The 20,920-nt window shown below is 40.7% G+C and overlaps 2 protein-coding genes across 2 annotated transcripts; both read left to right on the top strand.

The window, feature by feature from the left end:
- Positions 1-4,262: 4,262 nt before the first annotated feature.
- Positions 4,263-11,581, top strand: LOC135463512 (trans-1,2-dihydrobenzene-1,2-diol dehydrogenase-like). The gene is made up of 4 exons (XM_064740771.1): positions 4,263-4,338; positions 8,515-8,626; positions 10,773-10,884; positions 11,541-11,581. The coding sequence occupies exons 2-4, from the start codon at positions 8,537-8,539 to the stop codon at positions 11,579-11,581; spliced, it is 243 nt and encodes an 80-aa protein (XP_064596841.1). The 5' UTR covers positions 4,263-4,338; positions 8,515-8,536.
- An 85-nt stretch (positions 11,582-11,666) lies between these two features.
- Positions 11,667-20,920, top strand: LOC135463514 (trans-1,2-dihydrobenzene-1,2-diol dehydrogenase-like). Its single transcript, XM_064740772.1, has 5 exons — positions 11,667-12,143; positions 12,637-12,883; positions 16,072-16,196; positions 16,973-17,123; positions 19,523-20,920. Exons 1-5 carry the CDS (start codon positions 11,667-11,669, stop codon positions 19,627-19,629), a joined length of 1,107 nt encoding a protein of 368 aa, XP_064596842.1. The 3' UTR covers positions 19,630-20,920.

Here is a 20,920-nt window from a genome sequence, read left to right on the forward strand (position 1 = left end):
GGGGGAAAGAACAAATAAATGTTTAGCAAAGCTACTTAATTCGTCAGCGTTGTTGTCGACTTTGCACGTCCCTTTATGCTTTACGAGTGGTAACGGATGTCTGACTTGACGCTTGGATTTATTTGTAGAAGATATACCATGAGTGACCCATTATATCAGTTTTGCTAAACAAGTGGTGTAATTTTCATTTGTTCCGAGCCTTTGGTGAGGAACGAAAGAAAGTTACATCATGAATTTAACAAATTTGACATAATGGGTCACGAATTGCATATCCTATTTATCCCATAATTTATATGGAACGGATGCAGGTGGTTGATAAGATAACTTGTTTGTTTGTTTTGACAACTATGTAAAGCGGAGTCGTACTGATATCGATGTACAATGTATGTGAAGCGGAGCCGAGCCACACATTTAACTAAATATAGTTCTAGAAGACTGAGGTAATCTGTGGTTTTCTTTAACAGAAAACATAACACCGTCCATTGATGTGCTTTAAGAGGACGAGCTTTGATTTTTGTCGAAAATATCATAATTCATAACCGCTAATTTATCAAAAAATTTTGGCTTCAGAACTGTGCTGTGATCTAAATCTAGGTCATGTCTCTATGACAACTGACGTCACGCAATGGCTTGCAGGCTGCGAGAAGCGGGGATTTCAAAAACTGCACTGAACGAAATATTCTAATTTAGGCTTTTATTACGAACAGTCCAACTCAAAAACTTATTTGCTGGTGTCATTATGCTTCATGGAACTTGAAGAGTGCAATGTCTACGTGATGTTGAATCAAAGGGTCACAGTGACACCGATTATCGTGTTCGATGTGGTAACTAGAATAGACTAGATCTAAGAGCAATCTTGAGGTACATCAGTTGCAGATAAGTGCATACACATATTTGGTGTATCAACTCTTTGGTGCTCTACAAAGGTAAGGTAAATTTGTAGGTTTTTAATTTCGGGAAAATGTGATATCGAGGCATGCTGCTGTCGTTGACGACTGTTCACTGTTTGTGAGTGCCTTAGGGCTTACAGCGTCAAGCGCTTCATTTCCTTTCAACGACCTTTGCTATTTTTTACATTTCGGGCCCTCCGTGGCTTAGTTGGGTAGCGCGCTGGCGCATCTTAATGACCTAGTATCCTCTCACCAAAGCGGTCTCTGTGAGTTCAAGTTTAGCTCTTGCTAACTTCCTCTCCGACCATATGTGGAAAGTTCTTACATAACCTGCGAATGGTCGTGAGTTTCCAACGGGCTCTGCCCAGTTTCCTCCCATCACAATGCTGGCCGCCGTCGTATAAGTGAAATATTCCTGAGAACGTCGTAAAACACCAATGAAATAAATCAATAAATAAATTTTCACATTCGTGAAGATAATGTTTATGCCTATACAGCGTAGGCGGTTAAATCAGAGCAACGACGATTGTGCGGTGGTTGGCATATTATAAGAAAAGACAGCAAGAAATATAACCTTATTCACGTAGGTAAAATGGTGAAACAGATTTCAACAGCAACGCACTAGGCATAAATCTGAAATTCTAGAAAGGCCATTGGATAGGCTATGGTATAAAACCGGAACACGATGTCACATCATTCGTACCCGACGCATTTTGGCTGTAGACAAAACAGGATTCACGTCAAGTCATCAGAAAATGCTGGGCTTAGGAATTAAAAAGATAACTCGCGTCTAATTGGTTACAGCAGATAACATGTTTGAGCTCTCAAAGCTGTGCAAGTTTTGATAATATTTACCTATATCTTGGAAACACATCATTAAAATATAAAAGTACGCTTTTAAAGCTTGACGTGGAATAATTTATCGATTCATGTATACATTCCGTTTGGCTGGGAGCTCCGTGGTCAAATGGTTAGCCTGTTAGCGCAGTACAATACCTCTCGCCAATGTTGTTGTGTGACTTTAATCTTTACGTCGAAGCAGACATTTGCATGCCAGTCGTCAACCAAAATGGACGTTCCAGGTCAATATTTGCAGGGACAATTCCCAAAACGACGTTTAACACAAACCACTAAAGAACTTAGAAGTGTATAAACTAGGAAATTAGGGCGGAATCATGCGAAAGGAAGCAGTCAACAGTTTTCAATGATGTTGGGAAAACGCAAGATATGTTACGGGCGAATGAGAAAAAGCAGTATTCAAATCATGTACCATGCTAGTGTATAAGTTGACCATAATAAAATATGTTTCTCGGTTGCGCTTTAATTGCAACTGTTCATACATCTAAGGTGACGATCTAATTCAACACGATGAGTACCCAGCCCCGAGTTAAGCGGTATTAGACACAACCATGAAGCAGAGTGCCAGAGAATCTGGACGCTCTGTTCATAGTTACTTACAAGAGAATTATACTCATTGTAAAATTTAAAAATCTTAGAGTGATGACCAGTTTTATTAAACACCGATACAATACGTGATGAAATGTTATTAGTTACATCTTTGTGAGACGGCAGTAAAGAGAATGCACAAATCTCAAGTGAATAAAGTGACCTTATGTGGTACATACATTTGAGCTTCTCGTATTTCAGTCAGATGTTTGAGGTTTTTAAGAATCGACGTTCAGTTGATGCCAAAATATTCGGCAGTTGCACAACAATACTTTTTCCAAAATGACTGTATTTCTAATAGTGCATTTGTTAATAGAGTAGATACAAGTTTCCTGATACAGCTTCCCGACCCCGCAATAAAGCGAGCTTTATATGGGGATTTATGTAACACCGATTAAGTTCTGGTTAATCGGTGTGACGAGAAGGTACGGGTATACTCCTGCGATTGACAAAGGACTCATGTTGTTTAAATAGCGCCTCCAGAGTAAAGGCCGCTGTAGAATACGTTGATGTTGAGACAGTTGTTACAGTGATTTTAAGCTACCCTACAAGAATCTGAGCAGTAATAGTAACAAGTCCATCTCATGCTGGCTGTTTTTGCGATCTTACGTATAGACATGTCTGCCAGGAACCTCTGAACAGTTTCCTCCCACTATATTGTTGGCCAACATCGTGTATATAAGAGAAATAGTCTTGAGTACGGTGTTAAACACCAATTAAATAAGTAAATAAATAAACTAGGTTACCAGTAATAGTTTGGGCAAGTTTTTGTCTTTAATTGATTCAGATAGAAAAGGATTTATTGGATATAAATCCGTCAGGTTTGTGGGTGGTACAAACCGGAGTAAAGCCCGGAGTAAAGCACCACCCTCCGCAAAACTTGTCAAAACTCCAACAAGAGATCTGTGGAGATGTTGGGGGAAGTTTCACATAGTAATCTTATTCAACACTGTGCCTGCACGACCACTGTCCTCTCGTCAGGACACTCCGTCCATATTTACTCACAAGAGAATTACAAACCTATGCTCAGTGTAAAATTTAACAATATTACCTGTTGAAGTCGGTTGATGCAATATCATTGACACAACAGATTTTGTAGTAAGCCACAATATAACTTGTTAGTCGTGTAATATGGCTTTATTTTTGCAGTGTTGTCACCAACACTGAACCAGCCCGACTGCATAATCTCCCCAGAGTATAAGAACTCTAGCTGGGACATAGTGTTCAAGCACGGCACACTGATATGTGTTCTGTGATACTTTACGCATACGTGTGCTGGATTGTATCTACGGTGTCAGTGCTAGCTCAGGTTAAATATTCAAGTCTATACCCCAGGTATGTAGAGTAGGGCTACGGACGGACAGAGAGAAGGCTTGTCTATTTCATCACAGGTAGGATAAATACGGGATGTAACAGGTCGACCATCTAATATGGGTGAAGGCGGTAGAAAATGAGCCCCCCAGGCAAATTTTCTCTTGATAATAGCTAGCTAACAATTCTGATTTTAAAATAGGAAGATATATTAATTTGTTTGGGTTTGAAACTGCAGGCCTAGGTATTTCGCCTGAGCCTTAATTTTAAGCTAGAAGCTTTTGGCCGATCAGCATTTATTTTTATTCGGAAATGTTCTCCATTACTTTTCCTCCAAAGTGATCGACTTTAATTTACCTTTTTGTACTAAAGGGATATACTATATTCGAACAGCCAGTAGCCGACAGGTCTAGACGCAATCTGAAACTGTCCTGTATATGGTCAATACATAGAAAGGCAAACTGTTTGGTCAGTTGACTGAAGCACATGGACAACGCAATGTTAAGAGTAGCTCTGTACTGCGATAAGCATTAGTGTGCTGGTATGACAGCACTAGTGTACTAGTCCGCACATTTCGGCAAGTCAAGGTTTTAGTGGCAACCACTAACCAGGTACGTGCGATGGATGGGCGTAAGGCGGACAAGGGACAGTAGGTCTAACAGAATCGAAATTGAAGGCCACCCAAGCCTTTGTGAGTATCCGGGATAAGGTAGAATGATCCAAGGCTTAAATGCTACTTGAAAAATGTGTCTTGTCTAACTGACAACCAATACGGCGTGTTTTGTTTAAAAAAATAATGTCGTGGAGGTCGCGTAAATTGGGCCCGGTATAACCTCCCGTAACTTACTTGTTTATATATAATCAGTCCGAGACCTCCGTCTAAGAGTGGCTCATATATACTGATACGCGGCGACCGCGAGCCACCCTTAGCCTGAGAGTTGTCTGCGCCCGATTTCGGTATATTGCTTACGAAGAACTACCCTCTCGCTCAATTTCGATGCATGCGCATAAGATTCGCCCTGAATAGGGGGCTACACATAAAGGACGGCAATTCTGAAAGCTAAAATATTTACGCACATCGTGCCACAATCGCTACTAGCATTTACATCCCCATTCTCCTGTAAATCTTCGCTGAAGTCGAAAATACGGGTATATTCAGCAGGTCGCCACGCGCTGGCATGTTTTTAAAATCTGGGTCAGCGAGGTGCACATGCGCAGCAGGGGGTTACCGTTCCGTGATGTCATACTATGAAATTTACACTGATACTCGAAGTCATATATGCCTTCAATCTAACATGTGATAGAACACGGATAAAGGTTTAATAAATGTTTAATAAAGGTTTTGAAAAGACCACAGATGGATGCAGTCACGGCGATACTTTCCAATACAAGTGTATTTTGCCATCTCCCAACTGGGTTTGGGAAAAGTTACGGTTTCATCCTCCCACCACTTATTTTGGACGAGATAGGTATGATTTTATCCATTATAATTTATACACACCTGAATAATAGATATCCCCATCTTACCAAGCGGTAATGAAAAATAATATGCAATTTTTTTTCCTTTTTTTTTCACATGCCATATCAACTTTTCTTCTTTTCCGCATGTAGGGGCTCTTCGCTGGCGTCGACAATGTACTGGTTGTAATTCTTTTTAATTCGACGTATCCCCTACATTCCATCCTTTCCAGAAATTGACATTCTGACGACTTGCCAACTGTTGCTTTCAACAGCAAATGGCACACGAATCGTCTTGCATGATGTCGTTTCTGGACTTCTGGCGTACATGCCACATCCTTCGGCAAAAAACTATCGAGGCCTTCACGCACCGTAATGCCTGTGGTACCCAATTTGGAATGGAACAGATTTCGAGGGTGACCCTCCTTTTTCACTGCGAATTTAATCTGACAGTTTGCACAAACTGTGGGGTCCGTCATTTTGCACCATAGCCTTCTATCAAATTCGCGTCTCCTCGGTCACATGGCTTTGTGCCTGTCAGAACTGACAAGCCAGTTCGTCAAAACATAGTGACGTAATGAAAGGTCAACCACGGATGCGCATGGGCGGGCAGCTATAACACGGTTTAGTAGGTCAGAATGTCGACATGGCATGTCAGCGTAAATCACAGCTATGAATTATCATAGATTTACTGGTCGTAAAGGCTACAGAATGTGGGAAAACTTGGCAGAAGAAAACAGGATGACTCGGTGAACATTGGAGATTTGCCCTGTTAATGCATGTTTTGGTACATGTTGCACGGATTTTTTGTTGCACGTAGTTCCTCCGCGCTAGGCTGTTCTTACATACCACTGTTTTAACCTGGATGACTCCTCGGCTGTGATCTACGCCTAACCCCATATTAAAAGATCACAGCCGAGACCCCTGGCTAATATATAATCAGACCTGCAATCCCATGAACAGCTGGTGAAAACGAAGTTGGTTTTGTCTTTGTTGATGTTTCGTGTGCTAATATTTATAACTTGCAACCCATCACAGTTGATTTGAAATTGTATGTTTGCAGCGCGACTTTTGGCGTAGACACTACAACTATTAATGCATGTAAGAGATAGCTTGATGGTTGGCATAGGGGCCCATATTTATTTTGTGTCAGGCTAAACTATATTTAGGCTATATACATCATTATCGGTAACAATCCCAGCTCTGCTTAAGACGTATCACAGACGCGCTTCAAAGTGCGAGGTCACGTAATAGCTACGCTACTGTAGTCTGTGTACGAGCCACACGTAGTCGTCCCAGTGAGTAGGCCTACAGGTTCATGTCATCAGTTATGAGACGGGCGACCAATGGTCTGTACGGAATTGGGTCACGTTATCTATTTGACCTCTGACCCGCTAATTGGCCTCCCACTTTACGTCATCAAGGAGAACACCTGGCCAGTTACACGCAAATAATTATAACAAAAGGTTCGTGGTCTGAGTGATGCTAGAATATGTTCTGCTGTTGCAACAGATTATTCTGTTAAAAATGGCACACTTATTTTTTAATTAAACAGTAAGGGTGCTATTAAACTAACAGGATATTGTGTTGAATATGACACAGTATTATGTGATGATAACAAGATACATTCTAGCATCACTAAGACAAGAAACTTTCTGTTAAAATGAAATAATTAAATATTTTTTTTTAGTGTAGCTGTGGTCGTTTCAGGGAATGGAAAGGCCCTTCTCCACCCCTTGTTTCTCACAATGCGTATTTTTCAGGGATGGAAATGCCCTTCTCCACACCTTGTTTGTCACAATGCGTATTTTTCAGGGATGGAAATGCCTTTTCCACCTCTGTGAAATTTAATGACAACTTAACACGATACATTTGAACAATTTAGAGTTAAATATGTTATTGGTCTGCCAGCCCCATCCGTTTGATGGCCACCATCGGTTTGCTATTCGTCATTAGTGTGCGTCAGTGTGCCATTCTTCCTCTCTGTGCCAGTCGTTGTCCGTGTGATAGCTGTCATCCGTCATTATTGTGCCTCAGTGTGCCGTCCGTAATCTGTGTGCCAGCTGTTGTCCGCGTGATAGCCGTCATCCGTTATAGAGTGCCTCAGTGTGTCATCCGTTCTCTGTGTGCCAGTCGTTGTCCGTGTGATAGCCGTTATCCGTCATTGTGTGCCTCAGTGTGCCATTCTTCCCCTGTGTGCCAGTGGTTGTCCGCGTGATAGCCGTCGTCCGTAATTAGTGTGCCTCAGTGTGCCGTCCGTCCTCTGTGTGCCAGTTGTTTTCCGTGTGATAGCCGTCATCCGTCATAGTGTGCCTCAGTGTGCCATCCGTTCCCCGTTGTCCGTGTGATAGCCGTCATCCGTCATTAGTGTGCCTCAGTGTGCCATTTTTCCTCATTGTGCCAGTTGTTGTCCGTGTGTTATCCGTCATTAGTGTGCCTCAGTGTGCCATTCTTCCTCTGTGTGCCAGTTGTTGTCCGTGTGATAACCGTCATCCGTGTGCCACCCGTCATCTGTGTAGCCTTGTGCCACCCGTGGTGTTTCAACGGTTATCCGAAAAAGGAAATTTCTGTGGGTACAATATAATTAAGAAATAGTGATTGTTGTTGATTTTAGACTGGTAAATGTGGAAGAGTTAGAACGAGGCGCCACAGGTGTCCGAGGTCTAAAATGTCAACTCTTCCACGTTTGAAATGGTGTTGTCCAGTGTTGAATTTTGTGACACGAGTGGTGACACGAGCCTCTGATTTTCGACCCGTTGACGTTCAACGTTGTATGTAGTTGGAAAATCCAAAGTATAATAGAATTTATCATAATAGCCATTTCCACGATAGCAATTAACACCAAGACCAAACCATACTCTGTGGCGGAGTGTTTAGGGTGTTAGCGCAGCATCGTAACTCAGCAGCTATCATCTATGATGTGAGTTCTAGGCCAGCTAATGCTGGCTTCCTCTCCGGTCGTACGTGGGATGATCTGCCGGCAGCCTACGAATGGTCGTTGTTTTTTCCCGGGCTCACAAGGTGCAGTATTAATATATGTGCGCCCGTGAAGCGCTGTTGTACGCATGGCCACTTAAAACGGACTGGAAAAAGCATTTTGTAATACTGTTCGAAAAGTGCGGCTCGGCTTTGAAGTTCCTTTTCTCGTCCATTGATGATCATTTCGGGTACAAGCTGGATTGGTCGTTGTTTTCTTGTATTGTCTTGTATAGTTCCAGAGTGCAACGTTATAACAGTTCGGGAGTTAATCATCGTCTCTAGGACAGTAAGTAACAGTGAACTACTACACAACTTTGGCTGGAATAAACGGGTATGGTTCAGCGCTGAAAGAAATTAAAAATGTAGGTACAGCGTTAAGTTGAGATATTCAATTTGTTTAATCACAAAGCTGTTTCTTACTAATCCTCAGTGTCAGCCTGAGAGAGATAGTGATGGCCACAAGATGGGGAATCTGTGGGGCGGGGAAAATCAGCAGCGATTTCACCAACAGCCTGACGTCACAGCCAACTACGGAGCATCAGGTACGCATGCGTGGCTGCAAAGGCGATTGCATACGCCATTTGTCATGGAAACAACCTGAAATAAACGTACATGAACATTTTTAAGTTTTCAGGACTCGTATGTAGAAATTTGAGCGGCGTTGAGTCATTTTCATATGGTATTTTGTAAGATAAAGCATATTGCGAAAGGTAGACATATCAGCAATGCGGAATATAGTATATGTGTGGTATTTAGATTAGTGAGGCGGAATGTAGTATATGTGTGGTATTAGGATTACTTTGGCGGAATGTAGTATATGTGTGGTATTTAGATTACTGAGGCGGAATATAGTATATGTGTGGTATTTAGATTACTGAGGCGGAATGTAGTATATGTGTGGTATTAGGATTACTGAGGCGGAATGTAGTATATATGTGGTATTAGGATTACTGAGGCGGAATGTAGTATATGTGTGGTATTAGGATTACTTTGGCGGAATGTAGTATATGTGTGGTATTAGGATCACTGAGGCGGAATGTAGTATATGTGTGGTATTTAGATTACTTTGGCGGAATGTAGTATATGTGTGGTATTTAGATTACTGAGGCGGAATGTAGTATATGTGTGGTATTTAGATTACTGAAGCGGAATGTAGTATATGTGTGGTATTAGGATTACTGAGGCGGAATGTAGTATATGTGTGGTATTAGGATTACTGAGGCGGAATGTAGTATATGTGTGGTATTAGGATTACTGAGGCGGAATGTAGTATATGTGTGGTATTAGGATTACTTTGGCGGAATGTAGTATATGTGTGGTATTAGGATTACTGAGGCGGAATGTAGTATATGTGTGGTATTTAGATTACTTTGGCGGAATGTAGTATATGTGTGGTATTTAGATTAGTGAGGCGGAATGTAGTATATGTGTGGTATTTAGATTACTGAAGCGGAATGTAGTATATGTGTGGTATTTAGATTACTGAAGCGGAATGTAGTATATGTGTGGTATTTAGATTAGTGAGGCGGAATGTAGTATATGTGTGGTATTAGGATTACTTTGGCGGAATGTAGTATATGTGTGGTATTTAGATTACTGAGGCGGAATGTAGTATATGTGTGGTATTAGGATTACTTTGGCGGAATGTAGTATATGTGTGGTGTTTAGATTACTGAAGCGGAATGTAGTATATGTGTGGTATTGAGATTACTGAGGCGGAATGTAGTATATGTGTGGTATTAGGATTACTGAGGCGGAATGTAGTATATGTGTGGTATTAGGATTACTTTGGCGGAATGTAGTATATGTGTGGTGTTTAGATTACTGAAGCGGAATGTAGTATATGTGTGGTATTGAGATTACTGAGGCGGAATGTAGTATATGTGTGGTATTTAGATTACTGAGGCGGAATGTAGTATATGTGTGGTATTTAGATTACTTTGGCGGAATGTAGTATATGTGTGGTATTTAGATTACTGAGGCGGAATGTAGTATATGTGTGGTATTTAGATTAGTGAGGCGGAATGTAGTATATGTGTGGTATTAGGATTACTGAGGCGGAATATAGTATATGTGTGGTATTAGGATTACTTTGGCGGAATGTAGTATATGTGTGGTATTTAGATTACTGAGGCGGAATATAGTATATGTGTGGTATTTAGATTACTGAAGCGGAATGTAGTATATGTGTGGTATTTAGATTAGTGAGGCGGTATGTAGTATATGTGTGGTATTAGGATTACTTTGGCGGAATGTAGTATATGTGTGGTATTTAGATTAGTGAGGCGGAATGTAGTATATGTGTGGTATTTAGGCTTCTGATTGGAACAGTAAGAACGAGCACATGTCGTGGAGAAATAGTTTAGTCAGAACTATCCTGGAGCCGATACTACAAAGATATCTGTGACCTTAGTCAAAACTTAAACGTTGTCACAAATGTTTAGTTCAGTAATGCAACAAGAAATTTTCACACGTTTGTGTTACATATATCATTGATGAAGTGATCAAAATTATATTTTACAAGTGTAAAGTAATATTTCAAATTTTTGACCGAAGTCAAAACTGGCTTTGTGGAATCGATTCCAGTTTCTGAAGATTACTGGGTTTGTCACATAGTGTCGAAAAATGACGATAATCCAGAGGACAAAGAAACCAACTTGATCCAGTGATGTTTTTTTGGGATTACAGGTGGTGGCTGTGGCAGCCCGGAAGTTAGACAGAGCCCAGGAATTTGCCTCGGATCACAACATTTCGCAAGCCTACGGTTCTTATGAGGAAATGGCAAAAGACCAAAATGTTGGTTAGTACCAGTCACAAACCAGTCTACAGTGAACTGCTTTCTGGTTTCCCCCCCAATAATTCAACAACCACATACTGGATAGTAATACTAGTAACGCATGAACTTACGTGAGAATGCCCTTCAGCCACCTCCGGATGATCTTACGTAAGAATGCCCTTCAGCCACCTCCGGATGATCTTACGTAAGAATGCCCTTCAGCCACCTCCGGATGATCTTACGTGAGAATGCCCTTCAGCCACCTCCGGATGATCTTACGTGAGAATGCCCTTCAGCCACCTCCGGATGATCTTACGTGAGAATGCCCTTCAGCCACCTCCGGATGATCTTGCGTTTTCCCGGTTTCCTCCCACCTCACTGCTGGCCCCAGTGGTATAAGTGGAATTTTCTTGAGTAAGGCGTAAAAAACACCAACAAAATAAATAAATAAAGTGCGGTTTATTTCAGCTAGATAGCTCTTCTGTAAGCACTAGCCTACTCATCCGGAACACTGTTACTCAGCTATTCATTATTTTACAAATGTGGTGTATATCGGCACCGTAGCGCAACGTAATAACCCAGGAGCCTCTCACCAATGCAGTTGCTGTGAGTTCAAGTCCATATATATATAGGCACCATCCATCCAGAGCAGTGTTTATCAGCTCTTCATTATCTTACAGATGTGGTGTATATTGGCACCATCCATCCAGAGCAGTGTTAATCCGCTCTTCGTTATCTTACAGATATGGTGTATATTGGCACCATCCATCCAGAGCAGTGTTAATCAGCTCTTCATTATCTTACAGATGTGGTGTATATTGGCACCATCCATCCAGAGCAGTGTTTATCAGCTCTTCATTATCTTACAGATGTGGTGTATATTGGCACCATCCATCCAGAGCAGTGTTAATCAGCTCTTCATTATCTTACAGATGTGGTGTATATTGGCACCATCCATCCAGAGCAGTGTTAATCAGCTCTTCATTATCTTACAGATGTGGTGTACATTGGCACCATCCATCCAGAGCAGTGTTAATCAGCTCTTCATTATCTTACAGATGTGGTGCATATTGGCACCATCCAACCAGGCACTGTTAATCAGCTCTTCATTATCTTACAGATTGGTGTATATTGGCACCATCCATCCAGAACACCACAAACTCACTCTGCTATTCCTTAACCATGGTAAGCACGTGCTCGTTGAAAAACCGGCCGCCATGAATCTGAAACAGCTCAAGGAAATGACGTCACTGGCTAAGGAAAAGAAGCTCTTCTTTATGGAGGTGAGAAAGATATAATATAAAATGAAATCAGGTCCACTTTACTTCAAAACTATAAGTAATGAACAGGAAAATGTGACAGCATTCATGAGTGTAGGGAAAGTTCTTTCCCATTTTCTTTGCTCATCGGATATTCATCTTAATTGAATATATTGTGTCTGTCTGGAAAGATTAAATCATAGAAACGGTAAGAAATCTCAAGGCTAATAAAGGTATAATCGATAATACTATTTTGACTGGAATTTTAGCTTCAGATAGACTAAAATTTGATTTCTTGGTCCGCAGGAGTGTGTGTTCGAACCCACATTCCGCGTGGTGAGCTGCGTGCTTAGGCAGGAAGTTTGTCAGGTACCTGGCGCAGGGCAACTCTTTATGTATGAGTCTACAACAAACAAACCCGACTATCGTCTTATAAGTGAAATATTCTTGAGTGTATCAATTAAAATAAGTAAATTCTCTAAGGACATGTACTTTAGTCTGTGTTCACTTTACGCAGGCGGTGTGGAGCCGATATTTTCCGCTGTACGAGAGATTGGTACAAGAGCTAGCCTCAGGAACGATCGGAAAGCTCAAGCTGCTCAGTATCCAATTCGCGCTCCCTCTCTGGGATGTGCCCAGGATACGGGATAAGGCCCTGGGAGGAGGGGCTCTGCTGGATATCGGCGTTTACCCTCTCAACATCGCAGTCTTCCTGTTCGGCATACCAGACAAGATCCTCACGGAGGGCACCATGATGGATTCAGGTAGTCCTCAGCGCGGAATAAAGTATTCTATTCCTATCAAAAGCGCTTGATCTGAAAAGTTCGTGGCATGGGAGGGCGGGGGTGGGGGTGGGTGTGTGGGGTGTTTGTTGGGGGTGCGGCCGTGGCCTACTGGCTGGTGTGCCAGAGTGGCGTAATGATCCAGGAGCATCTCATGAATGTGATCGGTGTGAACTCAAGTCTAGCTCATGCTGGATTCCCTCTCCTGTCTTATGTGGGAAGGTCTTTCAGCAATCTGCGGATTGTCGTGGGTTTCCTCTGTGATGTGTTTGAGTTCTGCCCACCATTATATCGACCACCGTTGCAGAGGTGAAATATTCTTAAGAATAACGTAAAACACCAGTCAGATAAATACATCGTAAAAAGTTAATCCTGTTTCCAATTGACACTCCTCTTTCCATGTCCTGGTCTTGTCCTGGATAGTAGTTGTATACAGGACATCTAATCAAGTAATCACTTAATGCCTGTACAATAGTGCCATTTTCATGCACCTTTCAGCCAGTTTTCATGACACATACTAAAGTCTTGTTACATTTTAAACCAGGATTCTACTGTTGGACTAAGCACTATTGAGACCCGGTCCCTCTGTATTATTTTCACGTGATTACACAACATTTTGAGTAATTTTAGACCGTTCACGTCAAATACATTTTGACCATTTTTCAAACTGTTGTATTGATCTCGCTGGTCTGGGTTTCTCTCGGCGCTCTAATTGTTTATATGGTAGATGTGTTGAAGATCGTATAAACAATTTACATCAGTTTTGTTGGTTTCCTTCGGGGAATTAGTCTCCAAGTTATTGTCGATTGAAGATATAATATGGAGTTGCTTAAAGTGAGACGTCCTAACTCTCACAGCGGATTTTCATGAAGCGTAACAGATTTGTTGTCACATGTGACCTTTTAATTGTCATGTGTGACCACCTAACTCTCACAGCGGATTTTCGGGAAGATTGACAGATTTGTTGTCATGTATATGACCACCTAACTCTCACAGCGGATTTTCGGGAAGATTGACAGATTTGTTGTCATGTATATGACCACCTAACTCTCACAGCGGATTTTCGGGAAGATTGACAGATTTGTTGTCATGCATATGACCACCTAACTCTTACCGCGCATTTCCATGAAGCTTGACAGATTTGTTGTCACATGTGACCTTTTAATTGTCATGTGTGACCACCTAACTCTCACAGCGGATTTTCGGGAAGATTGACAGATTTGTTGTCATGTATATGACCACCTAACTCTCACAGCGGATTTTCATGAAGCTTGACAGATTTGTTGTCATGTATATGACCACCTAACCCTCACAGGTGATTTTCATGAAGATTGACAGATTTGTTGTCATGTATATGGCCACCTAACTCTCACAGGTGATTTTCATGAAGATTGACAGATTTGTTGTCATGTATATGACCTCTTAACTCTTACAGCTGATCTTCATGAAGCTTGTCAGATTTGTTGTCATGTATATGACCTCGTAACTCTCACGGTAGGTTTTCGTGTAGCTTGTCAGGTTTGTTGACAACGATATGTAGACGTGCACTTCGGTTCCATTCTGCTTTTCCTCCAAGTTATCGCCGCCCGGAGATTCTGTTGGACACTAAAGAGTATTTATGATTAGTTGAACCATTGGTCTGTCGCTTTGTCTGCAGGTGTGGACGTAGAGGTAAAGAGTGTTTTCTGTTGGACAGTAAAGACTCTTTATGACTAGTGGAACCATTGGCCTGTCGTCTTGCCGGCAGGTGTGGACGATGGAGTAAACAGTGTTTTCTGTTGGACAGTAACTTGATGGCTGTAACGATTAGTTGAACCATTGGCCTGTCGTCTTGACGGCAGGTGTGGACGATGGAGTAAACAGTGTTTTCTGTTGGACAGTAACTTGATGGCTGTAATGATTAGTTGAACCATTGGCCTGTCGTCTTGACCGCAAGTGTAGACTTGTCCGCAGGTGTGGACGAAGGAGGAAACATAGTTTTCTGTTGGACAGTAACATGATGCTGTGATGACTAGTTGAACCATTGGCCGGCCTGTCGTCTTGACCGCAAGTGTAGACTTGTCCGCAGGTGTGGACGAAGGAGGAAACATAGTTTTCTGTTGGACAGTAACATGATGCTGTAATGACTAGTTGAACCATTGGCCGGCCTGTCGTCTTGACCGCAAGTGTAGACTTGTCCGCAGGTGTGGACGAAGGAGGAAACATAGTTTTCTGTTGGACAGTAACATGATGCTGTAATGACTAGTTGAACCATTGGCCGGCCTGTCGTCTTGACCGCAAGTGTAGACTTGTCCGCAGGTGTGGACGAAGGAGTAAACATTGTTTTCTGTTGGACATTAACATGATACTGTAATGACTAGTTGAACCATTGGCCTGTGGACGATGGAGTAAACATAGTTTTCTGTTGAACAGTAAAGGCTCTTTATGACAAGCGTGAATCATTGGCCTGTCGTCTTGCCCGCAGGTGTAGACTTGTCCGCAGGTGTGGGCGAAGGAGTAAACAGTGTTTTCTGTTGGACAGTAAAGGCTCTTTATAACTAGTTGAACCATTGGCCTGTCTTCTTGCCGGCAGGTGTGGACGATGGAGTAAACAGTGTTTTCTGTTGGACAGTAACATGATACTGTAATGACTAGTTGAACCATTGGCCGGCCTGTCGTCTTGACCGCAAGTGTAGACTTGTCCGCAGGTGTGGACGAAGGAGGAAACATAGTTTTCTGTTGGACAGTAACATGATGCTGTAATGACTAGTTGAACCATTGGCCGGCCTGTCGTCTTGACCGCAAGTGTAGACTTGTCCGCAGGTGTGGACGAAGGAGTAAACATAGTTTTTTTGTTGGACAGTAAAGGCTCTATATGACTAGTTAAACCATTGGCCTGTGGACGATGGAGTAAACAGCGTTTTCTGTTGGACAGTAAAGACTCTTTATGACTAGTTAAACCATTGATCTGTCGCCTGCAGATGTGGACGAAGGAGTAAACAGCGTTTTCTGTTGGACAGTAAAGGTTCTTCATGACTAGTTGAACCATTGGTCTGTCGCCTGCAGATGTGGACGAAGGAGTAAACAGCGTTTTCTGTTGGACAGTAAAGGTTCTTCATGACTAGTTGAACCATTCTGTTGGACAGTAACTTGATGGCTGTTTAACCATTGGTCTGTCGTCTTGCTTGCAGGTGTGGACGAAGCAGTCTGTGTCATTTTCAAGTACAACGATGGTCGAATGGCTCAGCTCAACTGTAGTGTGGCTTATAAAGGTGTCAACGAGGTGGTGATTTTCGGAACAAAAGGACAGATTAAGGTAAACCAATGTTAAAGGAAGATGTTTTATTTATTTGATTTATTGGTGTTTTACACTTTACTTAAGACTAAGTCACTTATACGGCGGCGACAAGCATCTTGGCGGGGGATAGAACCCACGACCGTCCGCAAGCTACTGACAGATCTTCCCACGTACGGCTGGACTTGATATCACAATGACTGCATTGGTGAGTTGGTCTGCGTTGCCACGCTAAGCACTCGGACAGGGATGCCCTTGTAATGAAAGATATGCATAAAATCTAGATACGACAAGGTTTTCTTACAGCTCTGTTTTTGTTAAAACGTAAGGATCGAAAAAGATATTCATCGTCAGCCGTAATGTACGTCCCAGGTCAGCAATCGCCAGATCAATTTCCTGACCAGTGGTCAACAAAGAATCAAGAGAGGATATGAAGTAATAAATTAATATGAATTCATGCAAATAGAGGTAGTGAACAGTTTTCAGCGATGATAGAAAGACGCAAGGAATGTTCTATGCGAATGAATCATCAATTTATGTGATTGCTGTTTTACGTCGTGCTCAAGGGAATGAATAAAAACAGTTTCCAAATTGTATACCTTTGCTAGCTTAAAGCTGTGGTTAATCCAAGTATGTGTATCAGTTGCACCTTGATGGCAGCTTTTCCTATATGCCATTAGACACCTGAACGGATTGTTTATAACACGTGGTGACGTATGTGATGACGTAGTTATTGACGCATATGATAACGTAGCTCTGATGCAAAGAAGGTTGATTTCTTTTTGCCCTTGTACTAGGTTCACGAGCCGATGTGGTGTCCTACGGAAATGACATTGCCTTCCGGAAAAGTGACCTTTGAACTGCCAAAAACCAGTGCCAAATTCAATTTCCATAACAGCGCGGGAATGGTTTACGAAGCAGTTCACGTCAGGAAGTGTATCAAAGAAGGTAAATTTGTATAAGACAGAAACACTCTGGGCCAAGATTAAACTTGTGAGTTCGAATCCTCCCCACATCAATGAGATTGTTACCCTTACCCATTATGTAGTATTGGATTGCATGGGCAGTTAAGTGATCTCAGGATCTCAAAGCTGCTTTACACTTAAGTCAAACTCACATGCACTCTTAACTTCCAAACAGGTCACTGCTCTAAAATAGTTACTTGCTTCTGGAATTTTTGTGCTAATGAGTTAGAGTTGTTTAGAGAGTTCCTGACAAAATAGAAAATTAGGACTTAAAGCGACATGATCGCCCAAATATCAGGTGTTTTTGTGCTAATGAGTTAGAGTTGTTTAGAGAGTTCCATGACAAAATAGAAAATTAGGACTTAAAACGACATGATCGCCCAAATATCAGGTGTTTTTGTGCTAATGAGTTAGAGTTGTTTAGAGAGTTCCATGACAAAATAGAAAATTAGGACTTAAAGCGACATGATCGCCCAAATATCAGGTGTTTTTGTGCTAATGAGTTAGAGTTGTTTAGAGAGTTCCATGACAAAATAGAAAATTAGGACTTAAAACGACATGATCGCCCAAATATCAGGTGTTTTTGTGCTAATGAGTTAGAGTTGTTTAGAGTCCCTGACAAAATAGAAAATTAGGACTTAAACGACATGATCGCCCAAATATCAGGTGTTTTTGTGCTAATGAGTTAGAGTTGTTTAGAGAGTTCCATGACAAAATAGAAAATTAGGACTTGAAACGACATGATCGCTCAAATGTCAGGTATTTTTGTGCTAATGAGTTAGAGTTGTTTAGAGAGTTCCATGACAAAATAGAAAATTAGGACTTGAAACGACATGATCGCTCAAATGTCAGGTATTTTTGTGCTAATGAGTTAGAGTTGTTTAGAGAGTTCCATGACAAAATAGAAAATTAGGACTTGAAACGACCTAGTCGCCCAAATGTCAGGTATTTTTACGTCATTACAGAATGAGTATCGGGGATTTTTCTCAAGAAGTAAAAGTTACAAGGTTTTCGTTAATCCCATTTCCAGCATTATACGTAAAGTGAATGTTTAAAAATAATAAAAATCTGAAAAGTCTGCCAGAATATTTATATGGGGCGCCATGAATTCAGTTGAAATTGATCATGCGCACAGTGCTCGGTAAACTTCATATGTAAACTAACATGAATGAATCAACGCCTAAAAGAAGGACTTACGGGTTGCTCGTGACAGGATCGGTCAAAAACAGGCGTAAAAAAGAGCTCGACAGGCTGACAAGCAAGTGTAGAGTTGTAATTGATGGTCAGTTTGAACAGTGGAGTACTTTGAAGAAAGAAAAGGGTCTTACCAAGAACGAAGATGTCGCTTAGTTAGTGCCAGTTGAACTTGCCACTTACCTGCAGCTTATTTCGTGGACAACCGCGGTCAGCCTTAAAACTCTATTATAAGTAGCATTTTTAGCCAAGCTTCCTCTTTTTATTGCATGCCAGTTCTAATACAGTACATGTATGTATATCTTCGGTATAATACTTAGATGGAGCAATGTGGATTGAGTAGGAAAGACGTACCTCGCTTGACATGTTTTTTTTTTTTGCCTGAACTTTCCGAACGCTGCGCATATGCTTTGGGCCCTTCCGGTTGACGATTAATGAGGCAAAATGGCACCCCTCTTTGTGTGCTGAATTTATGAACGAACTTTAAAACATCGTTAAGACGTTGCAATCAGAATTTGTTTTAAAATCTAAATTTTTGGCGACCAAAATCGAAAATAAGTTCAGGAATTATACCTAAATCTTATAGACTAAATCTTACTTAAGTCTAAGACAGCCTCATGATCCTTTGGGCCAGATCAACCATTGAGTTATAAACTGATATACAGATCCCCAAATCCCCTTTGCTTACACTAAGGGCGGGGCTTGTGTGACAGTAAGTGGCTAACGACTGTGGCCTTTGGGGCATTTTGCATTCGTTGAAGACTCGAGTTTGTGCCACCTATAAAACTGACGGCCACTGTAAAGTGGAAAAATCCTAAATATGACGTTAAGCAGCGTTCAAATAAATATGTCAACAAAAGACTGATGTCACACGATATCTGGCTCAACCAGTCAATTATTTAGTATTCTTAAGTCAACCAGTCAATTTTAGTGACAGTATAATAATTAAGTCTTTTTTTCTTGATTTAATAGCAAGATCTTAGCAGTATATAATTAGAGGATAATATATGTGTATGACAGTGTCAATCATTCTACTTTATTTTAGTTTAGAGGTCAATATTTGAATGTATCACATGACACATGACTGGCCACCGTTGTAGGAGTGAAATATTCTTTCAGTACGACGTAAAATATCAATCAACTAAATAAAATAAATGAAGTAATCAGGTGTTATATCTGATTTTTCAGGAAAGTTGGAAAGTCCGTATGTGTCTATGGACCATAGCGAGTACGTCATGGGGTTAGTGGATCAGATTAAGAAAGATATTGGTCTCCGGTACGACGTGGACGATTGAGCAAAGAAAAGCACCATCTTACGTAAAAGAAGTATAATCATTCGAAGAGAATGACATATGTTATAGGTTATGTTATAACAGAACAATATTCAAGTGTTTTTTTTTGTATTTCTGTTAAGAGCAACCATAGGTAATCAGGATTAGCTGTTATAAACTTACGTATATTTACAAAAATTGTCCAGTGAAAGTCATTTGCATATTTGTAAATGTATTAATGGTCAGAAATCTTGGAAAAGTCGGAAAATGAAATTCATTCTTGCATTGTTCTCTGCGTATATCAATTGTTAGATATATATTTTTGTGCAGTTATATACATCTGCTTTATTGATAATGCATATCTTTGATAGATGATGTGACTTTGCGTACTGGTAATGCATATCTTTGATAGATAATGTGACTTGGCGTACTGTATTTAATTTGTTAGAAAGTTATATACACTTTTTCGAATTTTGTTAATTAACATCAGTTTCATAGAATGAGTGATTAAAGGAAAAGACCTTTAAAAATCGAAGTAGTCATCACTAAGTAGTCACTTTAAAACTATGCGTAAATAGACTTTCATTTATTTTTTTAGATTTTTGTGAAAAGAGATAAAGGCGCTCAAACATTTGACTTCTAAGGTGGGCTTTATGGACCATACTGTCAGAGGTTAGGAACTCTGACGTCACAGAAAATTTATCCAACTCTAATTATGACACTGAATGTTGGAATAACTCTTTTTGCCAATGAGTGAAAGATTACTGAAATAATGTTCCCCAAAATTCCTTTCTTCTGATGAACAGTAGGAAAAAAAAAATGATGTGACGTCAGAGTTCCTAGATGCCGTCAGTATTGCTCGTAAAACCCATCATAGTTTTCAAATATTTGAATGCCTTTCATCACTCTCAAAAAATCTGAAAAAAATTGAATGAAAGTATTTTTACGCATAGTTCTCAGTTGTCTTTATATTGTGTTTTACTGCATATTTTATCTTCCTTTTACATTAAGGCTTAGCATTAATTTCTGACTGATAAATGATATCACCTACCAGCAGTGCTGTATTCTTTTAAGATGCCTCCAAGTCGTTGTAGTTGGCTTGTATGAATGTGTGCTATACGCCAAATTCTACCACAGTCGTTTACAGTATTTTCCACTTGTTACGTGTAATCAGTGTGTTTACTCTGAACACGCGGCATTTATCACCTCACTTGTTTATAACACTGAGCGTTTTAAAATATGCATTAATCCTCGATTGTGATATTTATAATCAGAAAATTAATACTTCATACTGTATCAGAAACAGATATATTAA

Source organism: Liolophura sinensis, chromosome 3, assembly GCF_032854445.1.
Source record: "Liolophura sinensis isolate JHLJ2023 chromosome 3, CUHK_Ljap_v2, whole genome shotgun sequence".
Taxonomy (NCBI): Eukaryota; Metazoa; Mollusca; class Polyplacophora; order Chitonida; family Chitonidae; genus Liolophura; species Liolophura sinensis.